The 20,939-nt window shown below is 40.1% G+C and overlaps 4 gene segments (V, D, J or C); 3 read left to right on the top strand and 1 right to left on the bottom strand.

Annotated features, from left to right (window-relative positions):
* Positions 1–626: 626 nt before the first annotated feature.
* Positions 627–1,694, top strand: LOC116315755. The segment is given in 2 exon segments: positions 627–681; positions 789–1,694. Coding segments are annotated over 2 exon segments (375 nt in total).
* Positions 1,695–2,166: 472 nt separating this feature from the next.
* Positions 2,167–3,467, bottom strand: LOC120435642 (the record flags this gene model as incomplete). The annotated part of the segment is given in 2 exon segments: positions 2,167–2,647; positions 3,398–3,467. Coding segments are annotated over 2 exon segments (396 nt in total), but the record flags the coding sequence as incomplete, so codon positions are not given.
* Positions 3,468–11,160: 7,693 nt separating this feature from the next.
* Positions 11,161–11,745, top strand: LOC120435639. The segment is given in 2 exon segments: positions 11,161–11,212; positions 11,320–11,745. Coding segments are annotated over 2 exon segments (375 nt in total).
* A 7,679-nt stretch (positions 11,746–19,424) lies between these two features.
* Positions 19,425–19,913, top strand: LOC116315754. The segment is given in 2 exon segments: positions 19,425–19,477; positions 19,585–19,913. Coding segments are annotated over 2 exon segments (381 nt in total).
* The last annotated feature ends 1,026 nt before the right edge of the window (positions 19,914–20,939 follow it).

The following is a 20,939-nucleotide window of genomic DNA, read 5'->3' as shown; positions in this document are numbered from 1 at the left end:
TTAATAGTACTATACATACAGTGAGTATAACTGCATTTATACAAATGATAATAATAATGCTAACACATTCTTTCCAAATACCAGCACAGTGGCACAAGTGGTTTCAGTTAAGTGAAGCTTTCAGTTAGGTCACATGATCTTCACCAGCAAGTAGAATTTACTCAAAATGTTACTTGAATCAATGTAACTGTATAAATGTAAGTGTGACCCAACACTGTACACCACCATAAAGTCACTGACTAAATGCTTTTCATGAAATATTTAATGCTCCAAACATGAACGAAGGAATTCAGAAAAAATGTGAATTCCTAACATCTCTACATCTTGGCAAAGAGCAACTGATAAATGAACTTATTTTAAATATAATCAGTTAGTAGTTCTTCACAACCCATCAGGATCTACGTGGAGTACAAAATGTTGTAAAAATAAAATGGAGAAGTCCAGACCTTTACTTTTTCACATTGTGCCTTTGAAGTTGGTCAGATCATTTCCATAGAGAGGCACTTTGCATCAGCAGCACCATGCTCCAGTGCTTTGGGAGAGTTTATAGTCCTGAGAGTTGAACACTGGATGACTGACAGCTGTCCTTCATCACAACAGAAGCCACAGAAATCCTCCTCATCAAAAACATGACTTTGATCTGCGTCCTCATCTGGACTCTCCTCTGCTGCTGCTTCACAGGTAAAGTCCAGAGAATCAAACTCCTCTCCTCTATCAACATCTGTCCCTCTGAAATGAAGCCCACAAAACCATGAAGCTGCTTTATGTTTTTGTCTCTGTATCCTCAGAGTCCAGAGGACAGATCACAGTGACTCAGCCTGGAGCAGTGAGCTCTGCTGTGGGAGGAACTGTGAGGATCGAGTGTAAAGTCAGTGAGGATGTTTTTGGCTCTAGCTTGTTAGCCTGGTACCAGCAGAAAGATGGAGGAGTTCCTAAAGTGCTCATTTATACTGCTACCACTCGAATATCAGGGATTCCAGCTCGTTTTACAGGCAGTGGATCAAACTCTGACTTCACTCTGACCATCAGTGGAGTCCAGGCTGAAGATGCAGCAGTTTATTACTGTCAGAGTTTTCATGAGATCAGCAGTCAAGCTGTGTTCACACAGTGAAAAACAGTCGTACAAAAACCTCCCTCAGTCAGACTGAACAGAAACTGAACTGACTGCTGCAGCTGGAAGATACTGCAGAGACTGATACAGTTCACTGAGGACACACACACACACACACACACACACACACACACACCTCAAAGTCTTTCTAAAATAATTGCAAAATCATTTCTTAGGCCTTGATAAAACTCTAACTTTCATAACTACTGTCTAACACTAATGTTAATGTGGGTTTGACTCAAAACATCAGACTTGTGTCCATCCTGACGAGCTAGTACAGAAGAACATGTGATACACACAAAACAATTGATACTGTGAGTCAGATCTGTGATGAAGAAACTCTCCTGTAAATATTCAAACTGGGAAGTAGTTATTAAATGAGAATATTTTAGTAAACTGCAGTACTGATATATGTATGTATGTAGATTGCTCAGCTACAGCTACATTCTTGGTCACAGAAATATTTCACATGATTTGATCTGAAGATTTACTTTAAAGTTTAGTTCATCAAGTCTTTAACTTCATCTTTGTGACATAAATTATTCTGACATTTACACTTTTAAAACTGCACTGATGTTCTGAAAGAGACATTTTTTTAGTGTCTCCTATGTTGATAAATAAAGTTTAGTTTTTCTTTGAGTTATTTTCTTAATTCTGACTTTGATCTAATGACTTTGAAGAAAACCAGGACGGGTCTCATCATGGGTCACATGCAGGTGACAATAATCTGTCACCATATTTTGCTGCCTCTGCTACACCCAACAGGAAATATCACCACAAAGTCCAACATGATGAAAAATAATGTAGCTATGAAAGACTTTATAACACAAAGCAGCTGTTGGCTGTGATTCTATTTTTTATTTATTGCTTTTTCTTTTCTTTTTTTTAGTTGTTTTTCTTTTTTTACATTTACACTCTGACGTGATACAGCACATGTGATTCTCTCAGTAAAAGTTACTGAAGGAGAGATTTTCAGTGTATGGAAGCATCACTGCTGAACCTGAAGGATGATTATCAGACAGAAGAGCAGCTGAATGGAAACACATGAAAACCACTATTTGAAGACCTCAGTTTTTATTTGAAGTATTAAAACCATCAACAGTGCCACAAGCATGAAAACATGAAAACTATCAAAGCAATACAGACACAGAGGGAGCAGACTGAGAGAAGCTGCAGACTAAAGCCAGTATCAGAGTCCCAGTGAGTCAGCTCAGGACTGGGAACACTGATCTGTCATCAGAGTCTCTGAGAGTGGAGTGTGGGAGCCCTGGGTGGCCTCACAGGTCACAGAGCCCACCTTCTCCCACTGGTCTGCAGGGAGCCTCAGGGTGCTGCTCCAGCTGTAGTGGCCGTCATTCTGCAGCGCCCCGGGGCTCCTGCTCTCCTCTCCACTGCTGCTTCTTCCATCCACCTTCCAGGACAGCCTCCAGTCTGAGGGGAAGCCCTTGTTGGCCACACACATGACTGTAGCCTTCCCCTGCTGCAGCTCCTCACTAGAGGGCGCCAGCACGGTCAGGGAGGGGGGGACTCGACCCACTGCAGAGAGAGAGAGAGAGAGAGAGATGTTAGAGAAACTGGGAGTTTGGGTGGAACTGCTCTCCAGTTGTTTCACTTCCCTCGCTGAGCTTGGTAACCATGGTAACAGACAGGCTTCACTGCTGAACCATGGCAACAGACGAGTTTCAGTACCAAAGATAAAAATATTAAAGTGTTTCTTTGACTTCTGATGTTCTCGTGTGTGTTATGTTTGAATAATTTATTAGTTTTACAATTAGAAAACAAACAAAAATTAAAATGTGAGAATTTTGTCATAAACAATTTAGTATTTAAAAAAGAAAAAAAACAGCATAGACTTGTTTTTGCTCTATTTGGGAACAATAAAGATAACTGTACTTAATCACACTCTAAAATTCATAAAATGATCAAACCTCAGACAGCTCACTGTTAATGTGTCATTAATAATGTTAAATCTTTAAGAACTATTAATTTTAAATGGATTTCACATTATTTGCGGCAAAAGGTTGAAGACAAAACTTTTATGGAAATGTAAAATACACAAACTTTTTCTACTTTTCTTCAAGAAAAAAAAACTTTTGAAAGTTCAATTTCCAGTAAAAATAAAAGCACAAGACAATTATAGTCTGAATTCAAAATTTACACTGATATTAGATTTTATATGATATATATTTTATATTTATGAGAAACATGAAGTATTTATGTAGAAGAAAATGAAATGAACCTTAATGATACAGGTTCTAACTTCATAAATGAGTCAAATGTACTTACAGTTAACATCCAGTCTGGTTCCTCCACCAAAAGTCCACCACAGTGATACAAACTCATTGAGCCTCCGTACAAAAACCTCTGACTGTAGAGAGACACGGCTCTCTGACTCTGAAACAAACAAACTCAACAAAATAATTCACTGTTTGCATAATTTTATAAACATAAAAATTGAAAGAAGAAACAGTGCAACATGATTTTAAAAGTTGCATTTTTAAAATTAGATTCACAGTTCAGATAATTTATTAATTCCAAAATTTGTTTGCAGCTTTCCCACACTACCTGCTCACATGGTCAAACTCACACAGCCTACAGTCTTTAAACAATAATCACAAGCACTGTTGCAGGTCAAGGCAGAGATAAACAAGCAATGAGGTCAAGGAAAAAGTAAATAAATACATCAAAATGAACAAAAATGTTCAAAATAAATAAATAGAATATGAAGGGTAAATGTCTCAAAATGAACAATCACAGAAACATTCATCTAAATGACTCCTGTCAGCGTTCAGGAATCTAACAGCTGAGGGAATGAAGGATTTGAAGTTTCTGTTTGTTCTACACTGAGGTACAAGGTAACGGTGACCTGAGAACAACTTCCTGAACTCAGATGACAAAACACGTTCAGGATGGATAATAATGTTTTTTTCCTTCTTCATTTTCAGAGTGAACACAAATCTCTCTGCCTGACCTCCGTGGTTTTGGAGCAGGTATTTATAAATAAAACACTGAACCAGCAGTTAAAGAAATGACTTTCTATAAATGGACATTAAAAGTGTCATGGTCAGGGGGAGTTGGCTGTATTTTTCCATGATGTCTCTGTGCTTCCACCTCTGGGCGGAGCCCTCATCAGCACACCTGCCATGCTCACCTGATGGTGATCCAGGACAAGCAGCAGTATTTAAGACCAGCATCAACATCTCTTCTTTGCTGGTTCGTCTGCTCAAAGCATGTTAGTTACTGTCACTGGCTGGGTTTCTGACCCAGCGCTCTGAGTGTATTTTGTATTCGTCTTGTGTTAGATTTGTGATTATAGTTCATTTGTTATTCCTATTTAACTTCTAGTTGAGGTTAAAGTTAGCCATTATTTATCATTGTCTCCTTGGTTTCTGTGTTTGGGTTCTTGTCTAGTTTATCATGTGTGCCAAGTCTGTTAAGCTGGTATTGTCTTGTCTGTGTTTCCTGTTTTATTTTGTAAAGGTCCTGTGTTTCCCTCGGTCAGTGTGCTTAGTTTTACACCTCCCCAGTGTGTCATTATGTGCATTTGTGTCAGCTGTTTCCTTTGTGTTTCCACTTCCCATGATCACCTCTTGTGTATTTAGTCTGTGTGTTTCCATTCGTTCCTCATCATCCCGTCTGTTTCCTCACCCTTCTTGTCTCCTTGGGTCTTTCATGATGTGGTGCAGGACATGTTCATGTTTCTGGTTCTCATGGATATTTCAGAGCTTCTTTCATGTTCAGCTGCATCATGTTCATATTAAGTTGTAGTCATTTCAGTTTTTCACCAGTATGGGTTTAAGTTTAGTTTTGCTTAAAGTTTTGTTCTTGCCTGGTTTTCTGTTCCTGAGTCTCAGACAAATACAGGCTCGTTTTTTGTTGGAATTCTTCTGTCTCCTCGTCTGTGTCCACACCTGGGTCCTCCACACACACGCCACACGATCTGCCCCCTGCAGGAAGTGACAGTTACAGGCCACCTTTGCATCTCGTGCTGTGTTTAACTTTCCTTGTTCTCCTTGTGCTCTCAGTAGCTTCTCAGATCCATCAGTCACATTATCAGCAGTTTGCATACCTACCTTTACGCTGGTCATGCTCATGCTGCTTCATGTTCAGGGACTCATGTTTCATCACCTGTCTGCTCTCCTCCCTTCAACTGTTCTGCATCACTGGTATCATTATGTTGAGCTCAAAACACTCATCCATCCAGCTCACCCAGCCAACATTGCTTCCAGTGGAGCGACCTCCACTCCACCTGCCAAAACCTTCACTTTTGTGATCCCCACGCTAAGAAATCTTCTCCGGTGCCATTGTTTATTATTGTGTTGCGTAATAAAGCTCGTGAGGGAACTTTATCCCGACTTCCTGTGATTGAATTTTTGTTTGGGTCCACATCCATGTGCTGGCCTCCAGGTTCCTTTGTATAAAGTTAAACTAAACGTTTTTGATTAACATTAAAAGAGTTCAGCCTTCTTAAAAATTATTTATTCTCTCTTATCCCTGTTTTATGATGGACTCTGTTCACATTGAACTTGAGCTGACGTTCAAAGATTGTGCTGAGTTACAAATATCTTGGATTTCAAGTCCATGAATAACATTGACTTCCTTCTCAGTTTTACAGCTTCTGAAACCATTTAGGTTCAAATATTTATCATTAGATTATTTCACAAATCACTTCACAAAAGAGGACGGTGTCATCAGAAAGCCTGATTATAAATCTGTTCTCATAAGTCCTGCAGCTGTCGGTGTACATAACTGTAAACCTCCGTCATGACTCGTGAGGCGCAGCGTGCTTGAGGAGAGTTTTATTTACAGCACACACAGTTTTTCTTTCTGTTCTGACTCTGGCCAGACAGCTTTGCAGTTGTCTCCACCGTTCACCTCAGGTCCCAGCGTCACTGAAAAAAGGTGAGAGTGTGATTACTGCTCCTCGAGCTTGCTGCACCACCCCTACCCTGCAGTGGAGCCAAAGACCTCACCTCCACCATAATAATGAAATAAGTGATAACAGAACACAGCCCTGAGGTGAAGCAGAGCTCAACACAATCCTACATTTGTCCGTTAAGGAGAACCTGTTGACCCTTTCACTAAGAAAGTTTAAGTTTTGGTCTGGAAGTTTAACATGAGAGGCAAGTCTCTCCATCAGCGTATGAGGCTGAATCTACCTCTTTAGCCCCAACCCCACTGGTACTGGGGGCAAAGGGGGCTGATTCTGTTTCATTAGCTGTAACACGAGGTCGGCTATGTACATACCAGCATGTGTGGTATCCACTGAAACCTCTGAATCTCAGCTGAAAGCTCATATAAACCATTTCTATAACCACCAAACACAGTGAAAACAAACAATTAAAAGAGCAGTTATGTCATTTTGCAAAACTTGTGTAAACACAAGTTGAACCCCATGTTCACTTCTCCACATCTAACCAGGAAAATGAAACAATTTGCAAAAGCAGAGATCTCACAGATTCTTCACGCTCTGATCAAAATTCACTGAACCAGCTGCAAAAGAAGATCATTGTCATGGTTCTGGGTCGGTTCGACCCAGCATTTTGAGTTGTTATGTTTTGGTTTATTTTTGAATGATGGATTATTCCTGTAGTACTGGTGGTGGTGGTGATGATTATGATGATGATAGATTATTATTAGTTTCATGTTTCTGTTTATCCGTGTTTAAGGATTTGTTGTCTTATGTATTGTTTGAGTTGCGTGTGTTATATTCTGTCTGCGTCTTTGTGTAGTGTTTTCAGTTTTACCTCCCTCGTCTCGTTAATTACTCCCAGCTGTGTCCCCCACCTGTGTGTAATCTCCCTGTGTTTCTCTGAGTGTATTCAATTTGTGTCTTCTGTTGTAGTAGTCGCTGGTCTGTCTGTGTATCCACCGTGCTTCTTCTATGTTCTCCCTGCTGTCATCATCATTTACTAGTGGTGCAACGGATCAAAAATCTCACGGTTCGGATCGGATCACGGTTTTAAAGTCACGGATCGGATCAATTTTCGGATCAGCAAAAATAGAAAAAAAAGACAAAAATTCTACTCGCCGTTTACCTATTTAAGTATTTTTTGTCTATTAAAAAAACATTCAACTGAAGACTCATTCCACGCACTTATATAAAAACAAATTAAGGTGCAATATGGACATTTTGGACCATGCTGGGCATCCTCTGCATCCTCTGCACACGGCCATAAACAACCAGAGGAGTCTGTTCAGTGACAGGTTGCTTCTCCTAAAGTCAAGGACCAGCAGACTTAAAAAGTCCTTTGTCCCACACGCCAACAAACTGTTTAATTCCTCGCTGGAGGGGAAACAGGGAGAGAGGAGGGGGAAACAAGTAAGCTGTAGTGCCTTTTCACTGTGCAATAGTTTTTGTTAATAGCCAACGGTGCAATAGACTCACAATACTTGAAATGTGCCGTTCCCTTGTATTCTTATTCCTATTTATTCTATTTATCCCTTTTGTATACTCTGTATTTATATATGTGTAAACATGGTATATTTCTGCTCACATTCTACAACTTCTGTGGGTGCTGTGCTAATGGAAACTGAATTTCCCGGAGGAACCCACCCGAGAAATAAATAAATTTTCATCTAATCTAATCTATAGGGCAGTGCAGGGCTTTGTATCTACCACTCCGCTGTGATATAACGAGCGGTCACGGTCACGTGGCTTTCCGTTGCCCATTTGTAGTTAGAGCAACAGAAGATGCCTGGGACAGTTCAGCCACAACTTTAAACTTCTCCTGCTCATACATGCTTGGAACGATCTTGTCACTGAAGTGGACGCGCAACGAGATATCATAGCGTGGCTCAAGCACGTTCATCACAGTTTAAACCTTGTTTTGCACAACAGACAACGGCCTCCCGTCTGCAGCTAAACACCCCATTAGCTTTTAGCTTTAGCCCGGTCGGACTGGGCAGCAAAGGGCTGCTTAAATGCCGCAAACTCCTCTGCTCCGCTACTTGGACCACTAGCGCTGACCATAGCTATCACTTGACAGACTGACCACGCGCACCATACACATACTTTTTTTTCTTTTTCGAATCTTCAGATCACGTGCGTACTGAACCGTGGAGTGGGATCGGTTCGGATTTCGGATAAACCGTGATCCGTTGCACCCCTATCATTTACCATCGTCTACCTTCCTTCATGTTCAGGTTCGTGTCCTTGTTCATGCTCAGTAGTTTAGTTGTCCCAGTATAGTTTAGTTCTCCGTTTGCCGTTTGTCTATCTATTTTCCGTGTTCAATAAATCACCTTCACACCTTCACGACTGCCTGCGTTTGGATCCTCCTTTACTATTTCCACACGGCTCACTCTACTCGCCGTGACAATCATAAATATGTCAAAAAAGTCAAATATGATAATCAAGAATTATGCATGCCATTTCTCTGTAGCTCATTTCAAAATATTCTCGAAACAAGTGTCATCAGGCATCTAAATAAAGTTAAATCATTTCTGCTGTTCAGTGACTGAGTTTATACAACCCACTGTAACATTTCTGTGTTTCACTTCAGCAGCATCAGTCTTTGCACAGATGATGTTCAAATGTTAATCACTTGTTTTCTGGAGTTTATTGTCTTGTGAAGCATATTTTGAAAATGGTTATATGCAATCAAATCCAAAAATAAATTGGGCGAGGAAAAAAGTCTACGTACTTTTTCTGTGTTCCTGCCTCAGTAACTTTGATACAGTAACATCTGCTGTAATATTTACACCTTTGATGAAATCTCACAAGTGTCGGCTTTATTTGATACCAAGATTGTTTATAATTGCAGAGAAATATTGTTTATTTTGGACATGTCACTTTCAAACAGGAACCTCAGAAAGACCCTGTTGTCTCCCTTCGAGCCTCCTTCTCCTCTCACCTCCCTCATTATCAGCTCCTTTTCCTGGAATGACAGAGACAAAAACACCTGCCTGCTCAGCCTTGATTATTTAATATTATCCTGATACTGATTCTATTTATCTAGTTCGGGACATTCTGTTCGGACTCCCTTTGGCCCAGAAAATATCCTTCTAACTGTTTTCTAGTGTGATGTGTAAGCATGCAGCAAAAAGAGACCCTCTGCTCTTCTACGTCAGTTCTCAATATTTCAGTCCAGACATAGTGCTGGACGAAGCTTTTGACCCTCAAAACACAGAGAGCCAACTCGTAAAAAAGGGCACATGCGATGTGAATATAAAAATAAAAGTGGAAAATGTTTGACTTCTTTAAAGAGCTTTAAAATGGTATGAAAAAAATAATGTTGTAGGAAAATTAAGTGGGTTTAAATAACAGACATTCAGAAAGGAACAATTTCAACACAAATAAGTCGAATGTCTTGACAGTACATTATCCTTTAACTCTCACATCAATAATATCACTCGTTTAGCATATTTCCAACTCCGTAACATCAACCGCCTCCGCCCCTTCCTCACTCCACATGCCACTGCTATTCTCGTCCATAGTCTCGTTACCTCTCGGATTGACTACTGTAACTCACTCTTATTTGTCTGGACACAAAAATCCATCAACAAGCTTCAACGTGTCCAGAACTCTGCTGCCCGTATTATTGCTAGGACTCCCTCTACTCACCACATCACCCCTATCCTGAAGCAGCTTCACTGGCTCCCTAATTTTAAAATACTCCTTTACACATTTAAGGCTATTCATTCTCTCTCCCCACCATATCTCTCTGATTTGGTACAGATGTCCATCCCATCCCGGTGCCTCAGATCCTCCTCTTCTCTTCTTCTTTCTGTTCCTTCATTTCGTCTTATTGCCATGGGGGGCGGGGCTTTTAGTTGCTCTGCCCCTCGACTTTGGAATTCCTCACCCCCTGACCTCAGACATCAGTTCTTTCCCCCTTTTTAAGTCCACCCTCAAAACCCACCTGTTGAAGATAGCCTACTCTGTATAACTACTCCATGCTCTTACTTTGTTTTATTATTGTGTTCATTTCCTGCTTTTATGCTTGTCTTATAAGTGTCCTTGGGTGTTTTGAAAGGTGCTTTTAAATAAAATGTATTATTATTGTTATTATTATTATTATTATTATTATTATTATTATTATTATTACTATTATTATTAATTGGACAATGTTGGTCAATATTATCATGAAGTGATTGATCCAATGATAGAAATCATCAGATTGATCCAAGTCTCTGTGTGAGTCAGATCATTGAGCTGCAGGTCCTCAGTCATCCAGATCATGGTAGTGTAAGGAGCTTGAAAAGAAAACAGCTGGACTTCTTTAAGTTTCTTCAAGATGTTTCACCTCTCATCCGAGAAGCTTCTTCAATTAAAATCATCTTTGTTAGAAATGTGTCTAAAATGTTTTCTCTGTTCATAGTGTTTTCACATTTTTCACTGGTGGAAATCAAATTTATGTTCTTCCACAAGATGCCATGAATTATTTAATCAATCAGGAATCACTGAGAGGGAAACAGTATGTTATGTTGAAGACAGCTGTCCTTCATATTATCGCTACATTAAGGAAGAGCATCCTGCTGTACAAACAAACCTGAGGAAGGATCTGGAGATGTGCAGAATGGAAGTGCTGTCAGAGAGCTGACCGATGGAATCAGAATCTATTTATACAATGAATGTTTGTGTCTGAAAAAACATAAAAGAAAACAATAATAAGAGAGACAGATCTATATGCTATCATGTTCCTCACATTTTTATCTGACCAAAAATAACGACATCGAGAGTTGTTACAGAAAACAAGAAAATAGTTGGACATTAAGTTTGTACGTTAGCTTTGTTCACCATAATTAACTCCACCTAATATAATATAAACTAACATACAGATGAAGACACTGATCAAGAATTTGGATTTAACTGAATATTTGTATTTCTCAATTATTTATTTATTTATTTCTTTGTTTTTATACAAAGAAAAACAACATCTTAAAATGTGTGAGTCAGTCAGATCATTTCCATAGAGAAACTTTGCATCAGCAGCACCATGCTCCAGTGCTCTGGGAGAGTTTATAGTCCTGAGAGTTGAACACTGGATGACTGACAGCTGTCCTTCATCACAACAGAAGCCACAGAAATCCTCCTCATCAAAAACATGACTTTGATCTGCGTCCTCATCTGGACTCTCCTCTGCTGCTGCTTCACAGGTAAAGTCCAGAGAATCAAACTCCTCTCCTCTATCAACATCTGTCCCTCTGAAATGAAGCCCACAAAACCATGAAGCTGCTTTATGTTTTTGTCTCTGTATCCTCAGAGTCCAGAGGACAGATCACAGTGACTCAGCCTGGAGCAGTGAGCTCTGCTGTGGGAGGAACTGTGAGCATCAAGTGTAGGACCAGTCAGAGGGTATATGGTGGAAGCTGTTTAGCCTGGTACCAACAGAAAGATGGAGGAATTCCTAAACTGCTCATTTATGATGCTAGCTCTCAGTATTCAGGGATTCCAGCTCGTTTTACAGGCAGTGGATCAAACGCTGACTTCACTCTGACCATCAGTGGAGTCCAGGCTGAAGATGCAGCAGTTTATTACTGTCAGAGTTTTCATGTTATCAACAGTCAGTATGTGTTCACACAGTGAAAAACAGTCATACAAAAACCTCCCTCAGTCAGACTGAACAGAAACTGAACTGACTGCTGCAGCTGGAAGATACTGCAGAGACTGATACAGTTCACTGAGGACACACACACACACACACACACACACACACACACACACACACACACACACACACACACTTCATTAATAGAATTTCTTAGAATCAGTCTGGTTTCCCCTTTAATAAATTATAAACAAAAAACAAATAAATACAGACACAGAATCTTTTAAGGTGGTCACACTCTTCTGTCTCTCTAGAAACATCTACAGCAGGGTTCTCACAACGAGAGGTTGCCTGTTAGTCAAAGTTTGGATCCATGAGGAAGAACAGGTGCTTTGTCCTGTTTGTGGATCACAGGATCAGCTCTTTACACTTTTGAAGACACTCGAGGGTGAATGGAGAGTTTGCCCAGCAGTTCAGTTCAGTGGACTTGCAGATATTTGACTGTGTTTCCTGGAGTGTCCTGTGGGGAAGAAGCTGGAAGTATGAGCTATCAGGGCTGTTGATGGGCTGTTCAGTCCACAGAGTCTTTCCCACATTATTGCAATAAATCAGACTGATTCTTATAGTCTGCACATTTCCACCAATTCCATTCATAACTTTTATGGAAGTGATTTATAGATGTGAGTTGAAGGTGTTACTTTTGGTGGTATCAGGATTATATTTAGATGTTTGTCAGTCATTTTCATTGTTTTTGTTCCCTGTCTGCAAAAATCACAGATTCTGAAAAAGTTTTATGGTTAAGATGAAGAGTTAGAGTTAGCTTTAGTCTTCAGTGATGACTTAGGGTTAAACTGTAAGTTGGTCTTTTTTTAACTCCACAACATGTTATAACAACAGTTATTACACAAGGCCTATATTGAATATGGAAACACACATAGTAATTACAAAACATGCACCTTCAGAAACCCAGAGAGACTATGAATCTCGTCATGTATCAAACCAACAGTCTGGAGTTTCTGATCATTTCAGTGGGAATCAGTGTGAGACTGACATTACACTCACCATCAGCAGATGGTCAGAGTGAACTGATGCTACAATTATCTTCCAGGACAGACTCCAGTCTGAGGAGAAGACCTTGTTGGTCAGACACGAGCATGACCTTCACCTGCTGCAGCTCCAACCACTGCTCAGAGAAGGACTGCCAGCTGTGGATTTCAGTAGAAGAAGTTTCAACTCTGCTGATCTTTCATTTCCACTCTGAGCTCAGTAACTATGGTAACAGACAGGCATCACTGCTGAACCATGGCAACAGAAGGTTTCAGTACTAAAGATAAAGGTCGTGTCCAAATTCATGGGCTGAATCCTCCTGAGGACCCGGCCTTCGCGGTCTACGTGGGCCGGGTCCTCAGACGGTTGGGTAGGCCGGAAGTAAACGGCAGTGAAATTGGACAGTCTAGCCTTCTGATTAATGTCACCGCTGTCTCGGTGGAGTTTAATAAACTCGGCCGTCTGCTCCTTGCTATGTAAAATATAACAGGACACTGGCGTAAATTCTCGACCGTCTCACACTTCTGTTTAATCAGTTTTCTGTTTGACGTTTAGTCAGCTGTATAAAATCCAAGGAGGAACCCACTCGGGGTATTAATAAAGTTTTATTTTATCTAATCTAATAACTTTAATCTCAGCCAAACCGATTTACTCACGAACAAACAAAACACTGAAAAAGCCCAACAATAACATTTTTAGGTTGTCTCAGGTAGCGAAAGTCCGCGGTGATCTGAAAACGACGTGCCGGGAGTTGTGCCGTTCTCGGCGGCTTCAGTGACCCTCGAGCTCCCGGCTCGCTATCGAGCTGGTGGGTAACAGACGTCTCCGAAAACGTCGAAGCACTTTTCCAAATATGCGATATCTTGATAAACCGAGCAGATATTTGATGTTTACACAGCTACTTTCTCGCCTGAAAATATGTTAAAAGTTTATTTTGTGACCCAGAAAAATTAATAAGACTAAATTTAAAACGTAGTACCGGCCGCCATTGCCAGAAACTAGAGTTTGGCTGGGCCGCGCTATGAATTCTGGGATATGGTGGGCCAAGAAGGACACACCCGACCCATCCTCAAATTCGGGGAAAAGGAGGACGCATTTGTCGGCTGCATTCGGAGCAGTCTGTGAATTTGGACAGCCTTCGGCGCGTCGCTGTGACGTAATCGGTCTACAAATGCGGCCTCAGGAGGATGCAGCCCATGAATTTGGACACGACCAAAAACACAAACACTGACATCAGGTTTGACATTGTTTAAAATAAATACACAAACTCAAAGGTCAAAGGTCAATCACATAAAAATACAATTAGATGAATTAGTCCACTTTATCTTTATCTCTCTTTTTAATCCTTGAACTCATTGGTTAATCTAATCAAAATATTAAATTGTAAATAATGTAAATATATATTGTGATGCTCTCAGCACTGAGCTGTAAACAGCTGCAGTTGACTGACTCTGTGTGTTTGCATATGTGTCCTGCCTCTCTGCTCACAGCTGTTAAGAGGCCAGTGTTGATCAGTGGCTGTCCAGGCCTTTCAGAGCCACTCACACACCAGCAGCACAATGATGATGTCACTGACTCTCTTATTCCAGTCCAAACCTGAGGTCACTGTGACTCAACCTGGAGCAGTGACCTGTACTCTGCTATGATCTGCCACCATCAAGCGTACAACCAGTCAAAATATTTATCTTGATCACTCCTAACCCTGATTATACTGTGACCAAGACAGAGACGGAGAAAATTTCAAACTCCTCATTTATTTATCTAGAACCTGAGTATCCCAGACTCCAGGCAGTGGATCAAACAAATACATTGACCATCAATGAAGTCCAGGATGCATCTGTAGTCTACTGCAGCCCTGTAATGAACCCTAACCCTGTAATTTGGGAGTTTACCTGGATGGCTCCTTTAAGCTTGACAAGCATGTGTCCTCTGTTATTAAATCTTGTTTCTATCAACTTCGTTTAATCTCTAAGGCCAAGCCATACTTACCATGTGAGGATCTAGAAAAGCTTATCCATGCCTTTGTCACTTCCAGGTGAGACTATTGCAACTCCCTATACACTGGGCTTCATTCTGCCCTCCTTCATAGATTGCAACTCACCCAAAACGCCGCGGCTCGCCCTCTAACTGGTACTGGTAGAGTCTATCACCTCAGTTCTCTCTGGCCTCTACTGGCTTCCAATTAAATACCACATTGATTTCAAAATCCTACTGCTCACCTATAAAATCGTTAATAATATTGCACCTAGCTACCTTATTGATCTCCCCAGCATCTATATTCCCAGTAGAACACTGAGATCATCTGACCAATTGCTCTTGGTGCAACCGGTGACCGTGCCTTTGCACCTCTGGAACCTCTGGAACAACCTCCCTCATGCTATTCACGCGTCTGACTTGATCCAGACCTTCAAGTCTTGATTGAAAACCCACCTTTTTAGTTTAGCCTTCCCGGCTTCCTAGAGCCTGCCTTTTAAGTGTTCTTTCTTGCACTCCCCTTTTCCTCTGTTTTGCTTATATTTTTTATCAATTCAATCTTTAAGTCTTACTTGCTTTGCTACTTGTATGCTTGGTTAATCAATGTCTCCCACCTGCTAACATACCTGCTTTTGTATTTTGCTACTGTTTTATTGGATTTTGTGAAGGACTTTGGTGTACCTCTGGTTTTAAATGTGCTATACAAACAAAGTTGTAGAAGACAATGACTGGATGGATCAACGGGCAGAACTGCCCCACAAAACTTTTCCAAAAATATAACACTTGATGTGCAAAAGCCTCTTTTTAAATTAACTTTCTTGTCTTTGTGTTAAAATAAATAAATGAATATTTAAAAAAAATAAAATAAAGAATGCTCCATTTTGTCCCCAGTACACATGAATAAGAGCAGATAAGTAAGATGACCAGATGTCCCACCTCATGAGGACTGCACACCGTTTAGGTCTCCTGTTTAGTTTCATCTTTTCTAAAGTCTTGATTTGACTGAAGAAAGCGAGGAAGTGTGTCATCATTAGTCAAATACAGGTTACAGAAACTCATTCTGATCGTTTACTTTTTCTGTTAAACCCAACAGAGGAAGCTGTCACAGTCATACATGATGGAAACTACAACAAAGAAACTACTCATACCTGGGTGAAGCTGGTGGATGCAATTCATTGTTCTCTGTTATTCGTCAGTTTTTATAAATAACTACATTCAAGAATTTGATGTGAAGTGATGCAGACAGTGATACTGTCTTAAATGTGTCAGAGACAGATGTGCTGATCTGTGGAAACATCCTTACTGAAACCTCAGGATGGTTTTCAGACAGAACAACAGTTAAATTGAAACACATGAAAATCACCATTTGAAGATTTTTTTTATTGTTATTTTTTAAAATCATTAGCAATACTACAAGCAGTAAAACATGACATTTGAAATCAGAGTGAAACAGAGACAGAGAGAGAACAGACTGAGGGCAGCAGCAGAGTCTCAGTGAGTCAGGTCACAAATGTGAACACTGATCTCTGCTCAGTATCTTTGAGACCAGAGTCTGGGAGCCCTGGGTGGCCTCACAGGTCACAGAGCCCACCTTCATCCACTGGTATGTAGAGAGCTTCAGGGTGCTGCTCCAACTATACAGGCCATCATTCTGCAGCACACCAGGGCTCCTACTCTCCTCTCCACTGCTGCTTCTTCCATCTACCTTCCAGGACAGAGTCCAGTCTGAGGGGAAGCCCTTGTTGGCCAGACATGTTACTGTGGCCTTCCCATTCTCCAGCTCCTTAATGGAGGGGGGCAGCACTGTCAGAGTGGGGCGAGTACCACCTAGGAAACACCAATCAGCTTAGAGGACAGGAACCACAAGTTGTTTGTCTCCTTTAAGAAGTTTCTGTCAGGTGTTTTTTCTGCTCCACCAGTCATTAAATTAAACAATGACATTTTGTCCTTTTTTCATAACACATGTTAAAACAAAATGCAGCTGTTTGTTAAACACTATGTACACAATTACTGCTTTTAAAGGAATTGAGAAAGTAAGTAGCTGCCAAATGCTTTTATTCAAATGCATTTGATTAACTGATCAACAGCAAGTGTGAGCTCCTCAATAAACACAGAAGTTTGTCTGATGATCTGGAGCATTGAGATGTGTGTTCACATAATCTAACAAGGAAAATATCAGAAACTTCTGTTTCTCAGTGGAAAACATTCAAGACTTTTCAGGAGCAGACCTCCCAGAAACGTTCTGAAAGAAAGGTCAGACTGTGCAGTGCCGAAACTCCAGGATAGGAGAAGAACTTATATAAGCAAAAATAATCAAATATCAATATGTATTTTGATCGTAAGATCTAATATACATGAGTTTTCCAGTGTTCACCAGAGCAAATATCACTCCAAAATCCTGCACCTGCTAGGAACAGGTGTGAATGCAGGATGTTTCACATGCTAATAGTCACATTTTGTTCTTCATGCTTGTTTTATATGCTGCAAAACAAACTGAGGTTGTCTAACAGTTATTTAAAGGTTGCATGAAAATCCTCTGCAGGTTAGTACAGGATAAACAGGTTAGTTAGAGGTACTGTGATGCATTTAAAGTAGTTCTGTCAGCGTTATTCACGTTAATGATTAACGCCATTAAAATTTTTAAAGCACTCACCCCATCTGGAGCACAGAATGGACAAACTTTGGACAAACTGCCCAAAATGCATTGACAGAGACATTTCAGGGATTTTGAGTCAGTCTCCGCTCCAGATGGGTTAATTGTTAATCGCATTAGTCGTGATGACACCATTAACGCATTTAAGCCGCATTAACCTGTTAATCCACAGTGCAATCTGTGTTAACGTGTTAACACGGTTTAGCTCGTTTTAACACGTTAATGCTGACAGCACTAATTTGGTTCACAAACTGGTTCACAGTGGCTGTGGTTTTATTGTGACAGTTAGGTTACATCAAGTGTAGCAGAGATTCGCCTGAATTTTAGGTGATGATGCTGAGATCCATTCACTGAATTCCACATTCACACAATCTAGAAAACAGACATCATAAACAGTGTCCTGTCAGTGTAGAGGATGGAAATCAGCCTGGACAACTCCTGAAACATCTGCTGGCATCTGGTTGTGGATGTACACACCTGAATTCAAAGAGCAGCAGGTCAGCTGATCACAGCCTGCACTCTAAGAAAATCTACTGGAGCTCTCAGTAAAAATTATTGCACCTTGTAATTTTTTTTTCCCCACACTGACTCTTTACAATCAATTTTAGTGTTTCCTCGCCTGCTGAATCCACTTTAACCCCTGACTGCACACATTTTCCTGGTTAGAGACAAAGTACCCTCCACAATGTATGGAACAGAAAATAGAGGTATTTTACTTCAACTTTTACTGAAGTATTTTTTTTAACAGTAGCGCCTGTTCTTCTACGTACTTTTGCCACCTCTGGTTACATCTGAGCTTCAAACTCAGGGAGGCCTTGGATGTTGTTTCTGTTCTCCAGGGAGTGCTTTCTCCTTCCAGTGAAAAACAAATAAGAAATTTAACAAAAATTAAAAAAAATATATCATCTCTATTCTTAATGTTGCTTCAATAGCTTTAAATTTTACAAATAAATTTAAAGTCCCAGTGGTAGACTGTATGATGCCATACAGCATAATTAGATCCAGGTGAGGTCATGACAGCTCCGCCTCAGGGGAAGAACAGGAGATTCAGTAAAATGGACTAGATGTTACAGTCCCTGATAATGCTTTGCTTTAAATGGAGAAAATCTTGAGGGATGGCTGTTATGAGGAAAGGCAGCCCAGACACTTTATTAGTTTGAGACACATCGTCAGTAGTGGACCTTGGATTCATCGGGTGTTTCGGCCATTATCACTAGACACCCTCATCCAAGGAGGCCCTGCCAGGGTTGATAACATGGACTCAGTGAAATTTTCAAGTGGCTAACCCGGACTGTGACAGTATCCAATGTACACCATAAGCTGTTTGAATATTATAGAGATAGAAAGAAAGAAATTTTCAAGCACACATGCTCTTTATCACACAATGAAACACCAAGCAGTGCCTTCTTAAATCACCTGTGAATAGTCACATGACCAGTAATATCCAATCAAAAATCAGATCCTATATCAGACAAACAATATATAAGTGAAATGCATGTTTCCTGGAAACAAATGACGCTAGATAAAGAATAAATAAATAACCAAATTTAAAAAAATATATATCCTGAGAAGATAGAAAAACAAATGCACACAAGCCACAAAAAATAGTAATGAAAAACAAACTACACAGAAAAATAATTGACAACTCAACAAACCACTCACCTAGTCAACCACAATGCAACCTATAGACTGTCTGTAGTGTAGATATAAAAACATGTTTGTTGAGGTAAGTGATTTCTGATTCTAAATATTATTCCACTGTTATTGGTTTAAGAAATTTGTCACCAGGAAAAAAAGGTGGAATGAACACATTTCAAATAGATTCTTAAATGTAATTACTACATATGAATTTTATGTTATTTAGACAGAGAGATTATACAAATAAGGGATTTCTATGAGAACATGACATAAACAAGAGCAGTCAAATGTTGCATATAATCAATGTACACACCATAAATTCCAATAATACAATTTCATCGATTGAAAAAGAGCTAAAGTCAGATCATTTCCATAGAGAGCCACTTTGCATCAGCAGCACCATGCTCCAGTGCTCTGGGAGAGTTTATAGTCCTGAGAGTTGAACACTGGATGACTGACAGCTGTCCTTCATCACAACAGAAGCCACAGAAATCCTCCTCATCAAAAACATGACTTTGATCTGCGTCCTCATCTGGACTCTCCTCTGCTGCTGCTTCACAGGTAAAGTCCAGAGAATCAAACTCCTCTCCTCTATCAACATCTGTCCCTCTGAAATGAAGCCCACAAAACCATGAAGCTGCTTTATGTTTTTGTCTCTGTATCCTCAGAGTCCAGAGGACAGATCACAGTGGCTCAGCCTGGAGCAGTGAGCTCTGCTGTGGGAGGATCTGTGAGCATCAACTGTAGGACCAGTCAGAATGTTCATCAAGGAGCATACCATGACCAGTTTTGGTTCCAACAAAAAGATGGGGAAGCTCCTAAACTGCTTATTAAGTTTTCCGACCAGCGAGTATCAGGAATTCCAGCTCGTTTTACAGGCAGTGGATCACACAAAGACTTCACTCTGACCATCAGTGGAGTCCAGGCTGAAGATGCAGCAGTTTATTACTGTCAGAGTGCTCATGTTATCAACAGTCAGACTGTGTTCACACAGTGAAAAACAGTCGTACAAAAACCTCCCTCAGTCAGACTGAACAGAAACTGAACTGACTGCTGCAGCTGGAAGATACTGCAGAGACTGATACAGTTCACTGAGGACACACACACACACACACACACACACACGCGCTTTCAATCTAAAAATTGTTTCTTTCCCTCTTTTCTTTAAACTTAACTAAAAATAATTGAAGAGGTTACAAAGTTGAACCATTATAAAGAAAACTCTTCATCATGACCTTTGACCTCAGTTTCATACTAGACCCGCCGTAATATTATCTATGATGTGTTAATATTTTAACAATTACACTAAAATAAGACCTTTATGTTAACAGAGAAAATCATTAAATATCATACAGCTCAACATAATATATACATTTTACTGGAAATAATCTAAACTTAAATTTGAGGCTCAAAAACCGAAGTCATGAGGTGCTTTCATGATACATCATATGTGGCCATAACTAAATATAAATAACATCCAAATCATATGCAGTGACATATTTGTCACATATATGCAACCCTTACTCTGAGATTCAGAGTTCATCCTGCACTTTAGACTTTTAGTTGAAACAATCTCACCATGAGATACAGCCAGTACCTGTTGAGGAGCTTTCAGTGACAACACATGAGCTTCCTCAGCAGATGGAGGCGTCCATTTATTATTGACATGTGACATGTGATAAATATACCAGCAACAAATATTAATGTCCTATTGGTGTGTGGCAGCCACACCAGCACACACAAACTGCTGTGTGGGTGCCGATCTGAATTTTGACGTGACCAACACAATGCATTATGGGACCTTTGTTCACGGAAATCTGAGTTTATAATGGAAAAAGGAGACAGAGGTTGGTTTGGGGGTTAAAGTTAAAATGTGGACATTAGCTGCTCTGCTAAATTCTCTGCATTTTCTGGAGTGGACTGATTTTTGTGCTTAAAGCTTGGAACCATCAACAAGTTTCGTAATAAATAAATAAAATTTTATTTACATAGCACCTTTCTAGACAGAGTCACAAAGTGCTGC

The sequence above is a fragment of the Oreochromis aureus genome, linkage group 22, assembly GCF_013358895.1.
Source record: "Oreochromis aureus strain Israel breed Guangdong linkage group 22, ZZ_aureus, whole genome shotgun sequence".
In the NCBI taxonomy this organism is placed as follows: Eukaryota; Metazoa; Chordata; class Actinopteri; order Cichliformes; family Cichlidae; genus Oreochromis; species Oreochromis aureus.
Note: the sequence above shows the minus strand (reverse complement) of the source record. Positions and strands in the feature narration are given on the sequence as shown.